General features: G+C 36.1%; 1 protein-coding gene across 13 annotated transcripts in view; it reads left to right on the top strand.

Moving 5' to 3' along the window:
* The window catches only part of CFAP70 (cilia and flagella associated protein 70), a 111,406-nt gene that overhangs the window by 46,408 nt on the left and 47,956 nt on the right, over positions 1-17,042 (top strand). For 12 of the 13 annotated variants that reach the window (XM_032423723.1, XM_032423725.1, XM_032423730.1 and 9 more), the window contains 4 exons: positions 1,105-1,239; positions 13,380-13,550; positions 13,735-13,815; positions 15,376-15,467. In XM_032423723.1, the coding sequence (XP_032279614.1) occupies positions 1,105-1,239; positions 13,380-13,550; positions 13,735-13,815; positions 15,376-15,467 (479 nt within the window). The remainder of the gene's footprint in view (positions 1-1,104; positions 1,240-13,379; positions 13,551-13,734; positions 13,816-15,375; positions 15,468-17,042) is intronic. The other variant, XM_032423733.1, reaches the window with a different exon arrangement.

The following is a 17,042-nucleotide window of genomic DNA, read 5'->3' as shown; positions in this document are numbered from 1 at the left end:
GTGCATGTCTGGTCTTTTCTGCTTGTTCATAAATTCTTTGAGGGTAGGAATCCTGTCATAGACTGCTTTGTGTCCTCCACAGCACCTAGCATGATTCATGGTATACCACAAATACTTAACAAGTACCTAAATTATTTTATTGACTTTTAAAATAGAGTTTTTTGCATAATAAAAATACTACTACTAGTAATCACTTCTCCCTTTGTAATATATAATGTACATTGGCTAACTTTCCTTAACAATACAATATTATTACATGAACATAGGACTTTTTAATCTAATTTCTAATTATTATAATATGTGAAATAAAAAGATTATTTTTAATCTTGTGGGGATTAAGTGTATTTTCTTTTGCTAAATTGATTTTTTCCCTATTAAAGTTTTCTATGGCAAACCATACATCCATTAAAAATTATGTTTTTATATTAATTAACATGTTACTCATCTTTGTAATGGGAGTTTAGATGAAATTAGAGATGGAAAATACATGATAGGAGACTATCATTCATTCTTGTCATCCATGGCAGATATTACTGATTAATCAAAACACTCTTTCTTTCTGAACTCAGATAAAGATACAGAATCTTTCTCGATACAGTACTCTGAAACAAATCCACCAATTTATTGGAATTTAGGCATAAGTTAAAGTCTATTTGTCATCACTGGTCTGGAGGATTTGTAAGGTCCCTTTCACTCATAAAAATCTATAAATTAAAGCTAAAAGTCACAGCTTCTGATTCTTTTCCATTGTTGTTGTTTTTATTTTACGAAGCTTCACTTTTTCCTTAGAAGCAACATGGTGAAATTGACTTTTTGGTTGAATACATATATTATCAATTAATTTGAGTATGTGTTGATCTAACTACTGTCTTTACTATTCATTAACACTGTTTATATGCATTATTTCACTGATCATGGTATTATTAAACCCATTTTGAATATAAAGAAATGTAGATCCAAAATATCTACGTAACTGACCCAAAGCCAAAGTTAAGTAGCATAGCTAGTTCCTAAAGCCAGGTCTTTGAATGACTAAGTCAGAGCTCCATACCTTATGCTACATTGCTCTATAGCACTAACAGCTCTCTGGTTTTAATCCTTTAGGCTGATGATGAAAGTCAGCTTTCATTTCATGGTGTGGCTTATGTTAATATGGTCCCATTGCTGTATCCAGGTGTGAAGAGAATTCGGGGAGCTTTTCATGTTTACCCTTACCTAGACAGTACAGTCTATGAAAAGGTAAGAAAAAATTATATAGAAGGTATTATCCTAATTTATCCTTTATGTATGTGTTTATTTACATCTTTAGCATACACATCTTTGCAATTGAAATTTGGAACCAGTTGGTATACTAGGATGTTAAATATAGCACCTTGCAGTCATTCTGTCATTGAACCTTAAAAACTTGAGGATAATGAAAAGTCAAAAACTGGAAACAACCTAAATCTCCATCAACCGGTGAACAGAAAAACAAATTTTGTTGTATATCTATATAATGAAATACTACTCAGTAGTAAAAAAGGAATGAACTATTCATACATGCAACATGGATGAATCTCAAATGCATTATGCTAAATGAAAGAAGCCAGATAAAAGAGAGTACAGAATGTATGATTCCATTTAAATAGAATTCTAGGAAAATAGTCTGTAGTGACATAAAGCAGACCAGTGGTTGCTTGGGAACAGGAATAGAGCAAAGGAGGGATTATGAAAGAATGTGAGGAAAGTATTAGGGATGAGGGAAATGTTGGTTATCTTGACTGTGGTGATGGTTTCACATGTGTATACATGTGTCAAAATTCATCAAATTGTATACTTTAAATATGTAGTTTATTATATTTCAATTTTACTCAATAAAGTCAGATACACAATCTTTAGGAAATGAAAGAAGTCTAGTGTGTTAAGTATGTAAAAACTTAAATCCATGAGCTGATTAATGAGCTACAATATGGTTCTTTCCATTTTCAGGTGTTAAAATGTTAAAATCATCTATCTTTTTACCTATCTATATGTCTACATATAAATAGAGAATATATATATATATTTCCCCCAAGCAAAAAGTCAGTTTTACCATGTTGTTTCTTTTTTTTTTTTTTTTAAAGATTTTTTTTTATTTATTTGACAGAGACACAGCGAGAGAGGGAACACAAGCAGGGGGAGAGGGAGAGGGAGAAGCAGGCTTCCCGCCGAGCAGGGAGCCCGATGCGGGGCTCGATCCCAGGACCCTGAGATCATGACCTGAGCCGAAGGCAGTCGCTTAACCAACTGAGCCACCCAGGCGCCCCTACCATGTTGTTTCTTAGGAGAAAGTGAGTCTTTATAATAAACATAACAATAATAAAAAAAACATTAGTCTTTCATCATTATTAAGACAGCTATTTTTCAATAATAGAGTCATGAAAGACCTATCATCTATTTACAAACCAGCTAAGTAGTAAATTCTTTCTATATAAGTATCCTTTAATCAAAAATCACACTTATAAGGAGGTATCTTAAGGAAATAATTTGATAGGATCAAAAACTCCATATTCATAAAAACTTTTTGGGATCTATAATAGTAAAAACTAAAAATAAGTTTAAATGTCTAATAATAAAGGTTTAGTAAATTATTATAAATAAAAATGATAAATTTGTGTCCATTAAATTGTTAATGTTTTATAAATAGTTAAATGGACAAAAAGAATGCCAAAATGTTACATATAGCATAGATCAAAATAAATTCTGAAAGAGTTTATTAGAATAGTTAAATGTGAAGAATATAAAAGTTGAAGTGACTATTAATTAAAAGATACGAATTCCGGGAAGACTTCCTAGGCTTGAAAGCAATGAAAGATATAAAAGATTTAGATTACCAAAAAGTGAATAGCTTCTATATGTAGAAGAAGCCATCATAAACAAAATTACAATGTAACCGAAAAACTGGGGGGAATATTTGGATACATATCTGAAAGATGGCTATTATTCCTAAAATATAAAGCACTTTATCAAACTAATAAGAAAAACACACCGATTTTTTCTTAAAGGGCAAAGTACATGAAATAGCAGATCACAAAAGAAGAAATGTCAATGGCGAATAAATAAAAGAAGAAATGTTTGGCCTTATCTATAATCAAAAAATTGCAAATTAAAATAATAATAAAATATCATTTTACCTGTAAAATTAGACAATTCTTTAAAATATGATAATGGGGGTGCCTGGGTGGCTCAATTGTTAAGCATCTGACTTCGGCTCAGGTCATGATCCCGGGGTCCTGGGATCAAGCCCCGCATCAGGCTCTCTGCTCGGTGGGGAGCCTGCTTCTCCCTCTCCCACTCCCCCGGCTTGTGTTCCCTCTCTTGCTGTGTCTCTCTGTCAAATAAATAAATAAAACCCTTAAAAAATATATGATAGTGCCCATTGGTGGCAAAGGTGTAGTAAAACAACAACTCTCATTCACTACTAGAAGTGTAAATTAGTACAAACTGCAAAAAAAAAAAAAAAATTGTCAGTATGTATTAAGAAGCTTAGAATGCTTAAATCTTTTCCCATAGTATTCCTACTTCTAGGAATCTATTTTAAGGGAATAAGTAGAATTGTATCCAAATTTTACTACATGAAGATATTCTTAGGAATCTGAGGGAAACAGTATACCATAATTGAAAGGTTATAGGCCTTGATGTCAGTCAGCCTCTAGTTTGAATTCTGGAACTGCCATTCACTAGCTGGGTGACTTCAGGCAAGTGACTAAGTTTCTCTCAACTTTAGTTTATTTGTCAATAAAATGAAGACAATGCTCATTTCCTAGAGTTGTTTTACATATTAAATGAGGTAAAATATGTAAAGCACTATGGGGAATAGTTGACACACAGACATCTTTATCTATTACTTTTATTATATCCATATGGTTGGAGAATATTGTGCATATATTAAAAATTATCCTTATGAAAATTTTAAAAACATGAGAGGATGTATGTGATAGTCTATTAAATAAAAAATCAGGATATAAAATTACATTCAATGTGATCACAACTTTTTAAAAATATATAATCATAATTTTAAATATATATGGAAAATATTAGAGAGAAAATCTTTTTGTCTATGTCTGAGTGAGGAGCTTGTCAAATTTTCTATCCACCCACCCCCAAAAGCAACTATAAAGCTGGACAAATTGACAAAAAATCATTTCAGCACTCTGGAAATTGACCAAAGGCATCAACAAACCGAGAAGTATTAATGCATGAAAAACTATGAAGTTTGAGGCATTCTTGCTTAGGGCTGCTCCTAAAACTTACCTAAGCTCTTCCCTACTCCACTCCTTCGGCTTAATCAGTGCAGTGATTCTGCTGCCATAGAAGCTTCACACAATTTGGAGCAGTGGGTTGAGGACCTATGCCCAGTGATGTTGTTGGTTGAAATGGATATCTTGTGGAGAGCAACCAACATAATTGTAATCAGAGTCCCAGGAGAGAAGAGAGAGAGTAAGAGACAGAAATGATACATGAAGAAATAATGTCTGGAAATGACCCATTTTTTAAAATTAACATACAATGTATTATTTTTTTCTGGGGTACAGGTCTGTGATTCATCAGTCTTACACAATTCACAGCACTCACCATAGCACATACCCTCCCCAATGTCCATCACCCAGCTACCCCATCCCTCCCACCTCACTCCACTCCAGCAATCCTCAGTTTGTTTCCTGAGATTAAGAGTCTCTTATAGTTTGTCTCCCTCTCTGGTTTCATCTTGTTTCATTTTTCCCTCCCTTCCCCTATGATCCTCTGTCTTTTTTCTCAAATTCCTCATATCAGTGAGATCATATGATACTTGTCTTTCTCTGACTGACTTATTTCGCTTAGCATAATACCCTCTAGTTCCATCCACGTCATTGCAAATGGGAAGATTTCTTTTTTTTTTTTTGATGGCGCATAATATTCCATTGTATATATATATACTACATCTTCTTTATCCATTCATCTGCTGATGGACATCTAGGCTCTTTCCATAGTTTGGCTATTGTGGACAATGCTGCTATAAACATTGGGGTGCAGGTGCCCCTTCGGATCACTACATTTGTATGTTTGGGGTAAATACCCAGTAGCGCAATTGCTCGGTCGTAGGGTAGCTCTATTTTCAACTTTTTAAGGAACCTCCATACTGTTTTCTAGAGTGGCTGCACCAGCTTGCATTCCCACCAACAGTGTAGGAGGGTTCCCCATTCTCCGCATCCTTGCCAAAATCTGTCATTTCCTGACTTGTTAATTTTAGCCATTCTGATGGGTGTGAGGTGGTATCTCATTGAGGTTTTGATTTGTATTTCCCTGACACTGAGTGATGTTGAGCACTTTTTCATGTGTCTGTTGGCCATTTGGATGTCTTCTTTGCAGAAATGTTTGTTCATGTCTTCTGCCCATTTCTTGATTGGATTATTGGTTCTCTGGGTGTTGAGTTTGATAAGTTCTTTATAGATTTTGGATACTAGCCCTTTATCTGATATGTCATTTGCAAAAATCTTCTCCCATTCTGTCGGTTGTCTCTTGGTTTTGTTGACTGTTTCCTTTGCTGTGCAAAAGCTTTTTATCTTGATGAAGTCCCAGTAGTTCATTTTTGCCCTTGCTTCCCTTGCCTTTGGCAATGTTTCTAGGAAGAAGTTTCTGCGGCTGAGGTCGAAGAGGTTGCTGCCTGTGTTCTCCTCTAGGATTTTGATGGATTCCTGTCTCACATTTAGGTTTTTCATCCATTTTGAGTCTATTTTTGTGTGTGGTGTAAGGAAATGGTCCAATTTCATTCTTCTGCATGTGGCTGTCCAATTTTCCCAACACCATTTGTTGAAGAGACTTTTTTCCATTGGACATTCTTTCCTGCTTTGTCAAAGATTAGTTGACCATAGAGTTGAGGGTCCATTTCTGGGCTCTCTATTCTGTTCCATTGATCTATGTGTCTGTTTTTGTGGCAGTACCATACTGTCTTGATGATGACAGCTTTGGTTTTTTTTTGGTTTTTTGTTTTTAATTTTTTATTGTTATGTTAATCACCATACATTACATTATTAGTTTTTGATGTAGTGTTCCATGATTCATTGTTTGTGCATAACACCCAGTGCTCCATGCAGAACGTGCCCTCTTTAATACCCATCACCAGGCTAACCCATCCTCCTACCCCCCTCCCCTCTAGAACCCTCAGTTTGTTTTTCAGAGTCCATCATCTCTCATGGTTCATCTCCCCCTCCGATTTCCCCACCCTTCATTCTTCCCCTCCTGCTATCTTCTTCTTTTTTTTTTTCTTAACATATATTGCATTATTTGTTTCAGAGGTACAGATCTGTGATTCAACAGTCTTGCACAATTCACAGCACTCACCATAGCACATGCCCTCCCCAATGTCTATCACCCAGCCACCCCATCCCTCCCACCCCACCCCCCACTCCAGCAACCCTCAATTTGTTTCCTGAGATTAAGAATTCCTCATATCAGTGAGGTCATATGATACATGTCTTTCTCTAATTGACTTATTTTGCTGATGATGACAGCTTTGTAATAGAGCTTGAAGTCCGGAATTGTGATGCCACCAGCTTTGCTTTTCTTTTTCAATATTCCTCTGGCTATTCGGGGTCTTTTCTGGTTCCACACGAATTTTAGGATTATTTGTTCCATTTCTTTGAAAAAAGTTGATGGTATTTTGATAGGGATTGCATTAAATGTGTAGATTGCTCTGGGTAGCATTGACATTTTCACAATATTTGTTCTTCCAGTCCATGAGCATGGAAAGTTTTTCCATTTCTTTGTGTCTTCCTCAATTTCTTTCATGAGTGTTCTATAGTTTTCTGAGTACAGATTCTTTGCCTCTTTGGTTAGATTTATTCCTAGGTATCTTATGGTGTTGGGTGCAATTGTAAATGGGATCAACTCCTAAATTTCTCTTTCTTCTGTCTTGTTGTTGGTGTATAGAAATGCAACTGATTTTTGTGCATTGATTTTATATCCTGTGACTTTACTAAATTCCTGTATGAGTTCCAGCAGTTCTGGGGTGGAGTCTTTTGGGTTTTCCACATAAAGTGTCATATCATCTGCAAAGAGTGAGAGTTTGACTTCTTCTTTGCTGATTCGGATGCCTTTTATTTCTTTTTGTTGTCTGACTGCTGAGGCTAGGACTTCTAATACTATGTTGAATAGCAGTGGTGATAGTGGACATTCCTGCCGTGTTCCTGACCTTAGGGGAAAAGCTCTCAGTTTTTCCCCATTGAGAATGATATTCACTGTGGGTTTTTCATAGGTAGATTTTATGATATTGAGGTATGTACCCTCTATCCCTACTCTATGAAGGGTTTTAATCAAAAACGTTGCTGTACTTTGTCAAATGCTTTTTCTGCATCTATTGAGAGGATAATATGGTTCTTGTTCTTTGTTTTATTAGTGTATTGTATCACATTGATTGATTTGCAGATATTGAACCAACCTTGCAGCCCAGGAATAAATCCCACTTGGTTGTGGTGAATAATCCTTTTAATGTACTGTTGGATCCTATTGGCTAGTATTTTGGTGAGAATTTTTGCATCCATGTTCATCAGGGATATTGGTCTGTAATTCTCCTTTTTGGTGGGGTCTTTGTCTGGTTTTGGGATCAAGGTAATGCTGGCCTCATAAAATGAGTTTGGAAGGTTTCCTTCCATTTCTATTTTTTGGAACAGTTTCAGAAGAATAGGTATTAATTCTTCTTTAAATGTTTGGTAGAATTCCCCTGGGAAGCCATCTGGCCCTGGGCTCTTGTTTGTTGGGAGATTTTTATTACTGCTTCAATTTCCGTACTGGTTATGGGTCTGTTCAGGTTTTCTATTTCTTCCTCGTTCAGTTTTGGTAGTTTATATGTATCTAGGAATGCATCCATTTCTTCCAGATTGTCTAATTTGCTGCCATATAGTTGCTCATAATATAGTCTTATAATTGTTTGTATTTCTTTGGTGTTGGCTGTGATTTCTCCTCTTTCATTCATGATTTTGTTTATTTGGGTCCTTTCTCTTTTCTTTTTGATAAGTCTGGCCAGGGGTTTATCAATCTTGTTAATTCTTTCAAAGAACAAGCTCCTATTTTCGTTGATATGTTCTACTGTTCTTTTGGTTTCTATTTCATTGATTTCTGCTCTGATCTTTATTATTTCTCTTCTCCTGCTGGGTTTAGGCTTTACTTGCTGTTCTTTCTCCAGCTCCTTTAGGTATAGGGTTAGGTTGTGTATTTGAGACCTTTCTAGTTTCTTGAGAAAGGCTTGTATTGCTATATACTTTCCTCTTAGGACTCCCTTTGCTGCATCCCAAATATTTTGTTTTTTCATTTTCATTTGTTTCCATGAATTTTTTTAATTCTTCTTTAATTTCCTGTTTGACCCATTCATTCTTTAGTAGGATGTTCTTTAGCCTCCATGTATTTGAGTTCTTTCCGACTTTCCTCTTGTGATTGAGTTCTAGTTTCAAAGCATTGTGGTCTGAAAATATGCAGGGAATGATCCCAATCTTTTGGTACTGGTTGAGACCTGATTTGTTACCCAGGATGTGATCTATTCTGGAGAATGTTCCATGTGCACTAGAGAAGAATGTGCTATAATTTGCTCCAATATACCTTCTGCCCCTCTCTCTCTTTCCTCTTCTTCTGGGATCCCAATTATTCTAATATTGTTTTGTCTTATGGTATCACTTATCTCTCGAATTCTCCCCTCGTGATCCAGTAGTTGTTTATCTCTCTGTTTCTCAGCTTCTTTATTCTCCATCATTTGGTCTTCTAGATCACTAATTCTTTCTTCTGCCTCATTAATCTTAGCAGTTAGAGCCTCCATTTTTTATTGCACCTCATTAATAGCCTTTTTGATTTTGACTTGGTTAGATTTTAGTTCTTTTATTTCTCCAGAAAGGGATTCTCTAGTAGCTTCTATGCTTTTTCAAGCCCAGCTAGTATCTTTATAATCGTCATTCTGAACTCTAGTTCCAACATCTTACTAATGTCCATATTGATTAGGTCGCTGGCGGTTGGTACTGCCTCTTGTTCTTTTTTTTTTTTGAGGTGAGTTTTTCCATCTTGTCATTTTGTCCAGAGAAGAGTAGATGAATGAGAGAACAAAATGCTAACAGGGTAACAACGACCCCAGAAAAATATATACTAAACACATCAGAAGAGACCTGAAACCGGGGGGAAAAGAAAGAAAAAAAAAAAAAAGAATATGATCAGGATGGTGAATAGAACAGAGCCACACACTAGATTTTGAGTGTTTTTTTGTCTGTTAGAAGAAACTGCCTCCCAAAAATTTAAAGAAAGAAAAACATATATATACAAAAATAAGGGTAAATATGATGAAGGGATGGAATATGACTGTAAAGATGAAAAATAAAAAAGATTTTAAAAAAGCAATTGATAAGATAAGAAATTGGTTGAAAACAGAAAGAAGAAAAAAAAAAAAAGGAGAGAATGTGATCAGTTGGGAGACTAGAACAAAGCCATACACTGGATTTAGGGTATATTTTGGTCTGTTAGAAGAAACTGTATACCAAATTTTAAAGAAAGAAATATATATATATGGTTAAATACAATGAGGGCATAGAATATGACTGTAAAAATGAAAACTAAAAAAGATTTTTAAGGGGCATCTGGGTGGCTTGGTCATTAAGTGTCTGCATTTGGCTCAGGTCACGATCCCAGGGTCCTGGGATCGAGCCCCGCATTGGGCTTCCTGCTCCATGGGAAGCCTGCTTTTCCCTCTCCTGCTCCCCCTGCTTGTGTTCCCTCTCACACTGTCTCTGTCTCTCTGTCAAATAAATAAAATCTTTTAAAAAAAATTTAAAAAGGAATTGATAAGATGTTGGTTGAAAAAGGAAAGAAGAAAAATTAAAAAAAAAAGAAATAGAAAAAGAAAAAATAAAGAAAATTTTAAAAATTAACTTTGAAAGACTAAATAATCATGGGGAAAAAGCCATGAATTCTATGTGCTGTATTCCCCTAGCACTGGAGTTTTACAGTTCTCATTGATCAGTAAACTGGGTCTTGGCTGGATGTTCTTGCTGATCTTCTGGGTGAGGGGCCTGTTGCAGTGATTCTCAAATGTCTTTGCCCGAGGTGGAATTGCACCGCCCTTGTCAGGGGCCAGGCTAAGTAATCTGCTCGGGTTTGCTCTCGGTAGCTTTTGTTCCCCGAAAGTTTTCCGTACAGCTTTGGAGGACAAGAATGAAAATGGAGGCTTCCCAATCTCTGGCCCCAGAGGAGCCAAGAACTCAGGGCTCCACTCCTGAGTGAGCCCGCAGAGGAAAGCAGTCAGTTACTCCTGTCTCCCTGGTCTCCGGCCGCACTCCGAGCTCACCTGGCCCATGACCAAATGTTTCTATCTCTGGCACCCGACCCCGTTTGGAGTCTCCAAACCCAGCAGATTCCTGCGGTGCACTCCCGTGCTGCTCCTCCCGGGGGAAGAAGGGGAGACTCTCCCAATCTGCCACTTGTTGGGTGCCTGCTCGAAGAGCAGTGGCCCGACTGTGCCACAGATTACGGTTTATGGCAACCCCGAGCTGCGAGCCCACTCCTTGGCTCCGTCTTTGCAGCCGGCCTCCCCGCTCCAATACCTGGGAGCTCTGCCACACTCAGTCACCCCTGGTCTTTCTGTGACCCCGAGGGTCCTGAGACCACACTGTCCCAGTGAGGGTTCCACACCCACCCCCCCCACCCCTTGCTTAGCCACTGGAGTGACGTCCTTCAGTGGAGCAGACTTCTAAAAGTTCCAATTTTGTGCTCCGCTGCTCTGTCACTTGCCGGTAGCCGGCTGACGGAGGCTCCCTCCCCCGCCCCCCACCCCCGGGGTCTATCTTCCCATGTTATCACCTGAGATTCACTTCTCCGCATGTCCTACCTTCCAGAAAGTGGTCACTTTTCTGTTCATAGAATTGCTACTATTCTTTTCTTCGATCCCCTGTTTAGTTTGTAGGTGTTCAGAATGGTTTGATAACTAGCTGAATTCCTGGGACCAGAGGAAATTTAGGTCTTCTACTCCTCCACCAGCTTGCTCCTCTCCCTCCTGGAAATGTCCCATGTTTGATGAATACATTAATCTACATATCCAAGAAGTTCAGAGAATCCCCAGTAGGATAAGCATACAAAGATCTACAATATAGACATCATAGTGAACTGTTAAAAGGCAAAGAGAAAAATCATGAATTCAACAGGAGAAAAACAACTCATTGGTTATAGGGGAGCACCAATGTAGTTAACAGCTGATTTTTCTTCTGAAACAAAGGAATCCAGAAGGCAGTGGCATAATATATTCAAAGTGCTGAATGAAAACTCTAGCAATCAAAAATGAAGGCGAAATAAAGACATCCCAGGATAAACAGATATTGAAAGAATTTGTTACTAACTAACTTGTCTTACAAGAAACACTAAAGGAAGTTCTTCAGCTGGAAAGGGTATGGCACCAATTGCTAACGTGAATCCACCAGAAGAAACAAAGAGCACTAAAAATGGTTAAATTTAAGTTAATATAAAAGATTTTAGAAACATATTTTTCACTTTTACTCTTAATTTCTTTGAAAGACATTATATAAAGCATTAATTATATTGTTGGGTTTATAACATATATAGATTTAATTTATATGATAACGATAGCATAAAGGAGGGAGGATAGTATGGAACTACAGTGCACTAAAGTTTCTACATTATACCAGAATTAAGTTGGTATCAATGTGATATAGATTGTGATTAGTTAGGATGGCTAAGAAAATCATGTGTGTGTACATATACATATACACAAATACATATGTGTGTGTGTGTATGTATATATATATATATATATATATATATATATATATATATATAAACAGAGGAATTAAATGGGAGCATCACAAATATTTAACATAAAAGAAGGCACTTAAAGGAACAGCAGAGGAATAAAAAAGACAAGATATGTAGAAAGCAAATAGCAAAATGGCAAACATACATGTAAATACTTCAACAATAACTTTATATGTAAGTACCATTAAACACCCCAATGAAAGGTTAGAGATTACAAGACCAGATTTTAAAAAATCAAGATTCAATATAATTCTGTGTAAAAACAGACACACTTAGATTCAGATACACATAAATTGTAGTAAAAAGATGGAAAAGATATACCATGCAAATGGAAAGTGTAACAGCTGAGTGGCTATATTTATATCAGACAAAAGAGACTTCAAGGAAGTATTACTAACAACATAGAGTGGCATGTCAGAATGATTAAAGGGTCAACTAATTAGGAAGATAGAATTTACAAAGTATTGTATATAATAAATATATGCATTATAAATGTATACATACCTAACAACAGAACCTCATAGTACTTGAAGCAAAATCCAACAGAACTGAAAGGAGAAATAGGTAATCTGAGCGTAACATTTAGAAATTTCATTATTCCGATCTCAATACTTGGTAGAAAAATTATACAGAAAATCTATGTTAAACACTAACTTAGCATACAACCCAGAAAATCATTTTTAGGAACTTACCCAAGAGAACTGAAAACCTGCATTTACACAAAGACATGTATGTGAATATTTATAGTATATCAGTGAAACTATCACTGTAATCAAGATAATGTACATATCCATTACCTGCCCCCCCACCAAAGTTTTCTTGTCTCCCCTATTATCCTCTCATACCTCTGACCACTGTTCCCCCTCTTTGTTTTTTGGTTTGGCTTCTTTCACTCAGCATAAATTGTATTTAGATTTTACCCATGTTGTTTAATTAAAAAATTGTTATGAGATTTTTTTCCCAGTCATTTACCTAAAGTTTGAATTTTCTCATACAAAGTTTTTAGTTTGAACTTTAAGCCTGCCTTATTTTTCCAATTATACTTGATAAGCCAGTAGTAATAAGATAATATTTCTTATGCAGAAATAATCTGAAATTGTGTATCAAAGATTAAAAGCTTTCTGGGAATAAGAGTTATGAAACACCAAAATCAGGCAAGGTTGAAAGGTTTCCTCATAATAATTTAAGATTTTATTTATTTGTCAGAGAGAGAGCGCACAAGCAGGGGAAGCGGCAGGCAGAGGGAGAAGCAGGCTCCCCGCTGAGCAAGGAGCCCAATATGGGACTCGTTCCCAGGACCCTGGGATCATGACCTGAGCTGAAAACAGATGCATAGCGGTCTGAGCTACCCAGGCGTCCCACCTCATAATAATTTAAATAATAGGGTAGGCAGCTAACTTTCTATGACGGTTTTCCTGTTCAACAAGTATGGCAATCAATAAAGTTTTTCATTTCCCCTATCTCCCTCTGATTCTACAATGTTGAGATTATCTAGAAAACTGAATGATGTTAAAGAATAATATGTTTCTTTCAAATCTGTCTCATTCGCCTGTGATTCATTGCATTTTTTTGTTGTTTCTTTTCAGACCAAATGTTTATTTAGCTTGTTCCGGGATACTGGCCATCATTTGATTCAGAATAATAAAATAGGAGGAATTAATTCTCCATTGTCTAAACCTGTTGTTTCTAAGAACCTGAAAGAAGAGAAAACAGTCAAAGAAAAGGATATGGAAGGAAGGCTTAGGCCTGGGGATTTGGTAGGTTGTTTAGAAGGTGATGATTTTGTTAGTTTTGTTACATTCCAGAGGCTTGCACTGATTTCTTATCTGGCAAATTGCATCAGTTTTGTTTGCATTTTGTTGCAACATAAAGATCATTGTTCCTAACATTGTGAACACCATGTAAGAATTCAGTTTTTGAGGTGTGTTCATTTTCTTTCAGCAAGCACCTAGTATAAAATCTCAGAGCTCAGATACTCCTTTGGAAGTTGAACCCTCTCTAAGCCACAATCCAGAAGGACAGGTAACTATGCATAAAGAGTTGGAAAATTGAGTATGATATTGTGAAAAATGCTCATTATCTTAGTTACTGTCCCATATTTGCCATGACTAGCTTATGACTTTGGGTAAATTTCTTTGTCTTGTTGAGACTCTCTAAAATGAGCAGGTAGTACCAAATTAGCTTTAAGGTCCTTTCTAACATTACAAGTTTATGTCTTTTATTAATTCTCCTATATTATGCACTAGAAGGAATGCAAAGGTTTATGATCTGCCGCATTTACTCATGTGCGTTCAGGACACTCAATAGTCTGGTGGGTGAAACAGATCAGTACATAATTAACCATAATACAGAATTTTGATGAGTGCTGTAATAGAGGTACAAATAAAAGGGCTGTGAGGGCTCAGAGAAGACAGATTAATCACTCCTTTAGGATGGGGCAGTCTCAGAAGCCTACATGGAAGAGGTGGCATCTGTGCTAAGTAGTGAAAGATTAAGAGAACAATTTGCCAGATGAAGATGAGGGAGTAGGCATTTCAGGGCCAGGGAATAACTTGAGTCAAGGCACAAAGAAGGTAGCAGAATTTGGAGTATATCAATTAATTTAGTGTATGGAGTAGAGAAATGAAAAGAAAGGAGAGATTCTAGAAGGAGGTGAGAAAGGAGAGGCTGCACTGAGTTGTAGAAAGGCTTGTTGTTGAAAGCCTTGCTAAAAAGTTTGGCCTTCATTATATAGGTGATGAGGGACTCTTGAGCTTCATCTGGGAGACTCACATGAAAGGTTTTTAAGTTATGTGGAAATAAGACCTTATATGTATTTCAGGGCAGAACTCTTGCAAGGATGTGAAAAAGAGAAGGAAATTGGGGAGGGGGCTTCAAATATCAGTTTATAGGTTTTTATTATAATACAGATGAGTGTTAGTGCCAGTTTGATTTAGAGAAGATGTTGTAGTAAAGAAAGAAACTTGAAGAGGCAATATCTGGAATTGGGAAGTTTGAGGGTGCTGAGGAAGAAAAGCTAAAGATAACTCAGGTTTCAAGCCTTACCTTCTAGAAGGATGACAAAATCATTAACAGAAAAGTCAAAAGAGAGGTCAATATAAGGGAAATGATAGGTTCAATTTGGGACATGTTGTATTTAGGATGCTGGCAAAATTCTGGGTAGAAATGTCCATCAGGCTGCAGTTGGTAGATGGTGATGTGGATGCTGTGAGTGGGAATATCAGAATGTTATGTGAATATTTCCACAGGACTTGGAAGGTGTGGTGGCAGAAAGAATAGCATTCACTTAAAACAGTTCCAAGAAAAGCATTGAACAAGTTAAACAGTGCTTCAGCTGAGATAAAAGTTTCCAAGAATAAAACTGAAAATGCTTTTCTGCAAGAGATAACCACTGTTACTATTTTCTTTCCAGTTATTTTTCTATATTAAAAATATTTTGACAGTCAAGATCATGCTATATACATATAGTTGTATATGCAGTTTTCTTACTTGTATTGTGAATGTTATCTTATGTTACTAAAACTGGTTCATAAATATCTGTTTTTAATGGAAAGAATAAATTAGAGACAAATATCTTTACAGCAATATGTAGAAGCAGGGACATACATTGTGTTGGAGATTCAGCTGGACAGAGCCTTGGTTCCAAAGCGAATGCCAGAGGAGCTAGCCAGAAGGTATGTAGCAATGGTTCTTATACTTGTTTTACAAACACATTTTAAGTATAAATAAAAGGAATTCAGATTGTCCCCATAAATATAATTTTCCTAGGCTAAGTAGCAGAAAGTTTTCCGTTTTTTTTCCTCAGATGAAATTTCTTTTGTTACTGTTGTTTTCTTATTACAAAAGCAGTATATGCTCATTATAAAAAAAATCAAGATTTGGAGAAAATTGATATCAGCAAGTATATAAAAACACTCAGATTTCTACTCACCCAGTGATAACTACTTTAAAAAAACTGGTATTTATCCTTCTGGAGTTATTGTAAAGTTTCTATATTATACACACACACCACAAACATACACACCCATGTCACATTTAAATAAATGTAATTTTTAAAAACGGTTTTTTTATTGTACCATAGTGCTTTGATTGTGTTTCTAGAAAATTATCCACTTCATCTAGATTATCCACTTTGTTGATATATAATTGTTCATGATATTCTCTTATTATTCTTTTTATCTCTATAAAATGGGGAGTAATGTTCCTGCAGAGCCAGACAGGAGGCTTGATTTCACCACCCTGAGATTATGACCTGAGCCAAAATCAAGGGTCAGACACTGAACAAATTGAACCACCCAGGTGCTGCTGTCACAGATTATATTTTTATACATTTTTGTGCCTATTAGCAAAGATTTCTAACTATTATTTTATGCATTTACCTTCTAAAAACAAGTAAACAGGGTTACAAACCAAAAGTACAATAATAATGGCTTTCATATTTACATTTACCAGGGTTCCTTATTTCTTCAGTTACCTTCCAGTTACTGACTAGTGTCCTTTCATTTCAGCCTGAAGGGCTCCCTTTAGCATTTCTTATAGATTAGATCTTACTAATAGACTCTTAGTTTTTGTTTATTTTGTTAATTTTTTCTTCATTCTTGAAGGGTAATTTGCTGTATATAGAGTTTTTGGTTGGCATTTTTTTTTCTTCCAAAACTTTAAATATGTTACCCTAGTACTTCCTGGCCTCTATGGCTTGTGTTAATCTTATTGACATTATTGAAATTGTCTGTTTATCTTATGTGACAAGTCACTCCTCTCACTGCTTTTTGAGCTTTTCTCTTGTCTTTGGTTTCTGACAATTTGACTACAATGTGTCTTAGTATAAATCTGCTTGGAAATTGTTATGCTTCTTGGATGTATAGATTCTTGTCTTCCTGCCCTTTTCCTTCTCTCTTCTCCTTGCGGGATTCCCATAAGGTGTATGTTGGTCATACAAGTTGTGTATGTTGATGGTGTCCTACAGATTTTAGGCCCTGTTTACTTTTTGTTTGTTTGTTTTTCTTTCTGTTCCTCAGATTAGGTAATTTCAGTTATCCCATCTTCAGGTTTGCTCATTCTTTCTTCTGCCTGACCAAATCTGTTGAACGCTCTAGTAATTTCCTTTCAGTTATTGTACTTTTCAACTACAGACATTCTATTTGGTTCTTTTAAAAATTTCTATCTCTTTACTGATATTCTATTCTTATTTTGTTTATACACCATTTTCCTGATTTCTCTTACTCCTTTGTTTGTGGTTTCCTTTAACT

This window comes from Phoca vitulina, unplaced genomic scaffold (assembly GCF_004348235.1).
Source record: "Phoca vitulina isolate PV1807 unplaced genomic scaffold, GSC_HSeal_1.0 scaffold29, whole genome shotgun sequence".
NCBI classification, from domain to species: domain Eukaryota; kingdom Metazoa; phylum Chordata; class Mammalia; order Carnivora; family Phocidae; genus Phoca; species Phoca vitulina.
The sequence above is the reverse complement of the archived record's forward strand: the minus strand, read 5'-3'. Positions and strand labels throughout refer to the sequence as shown.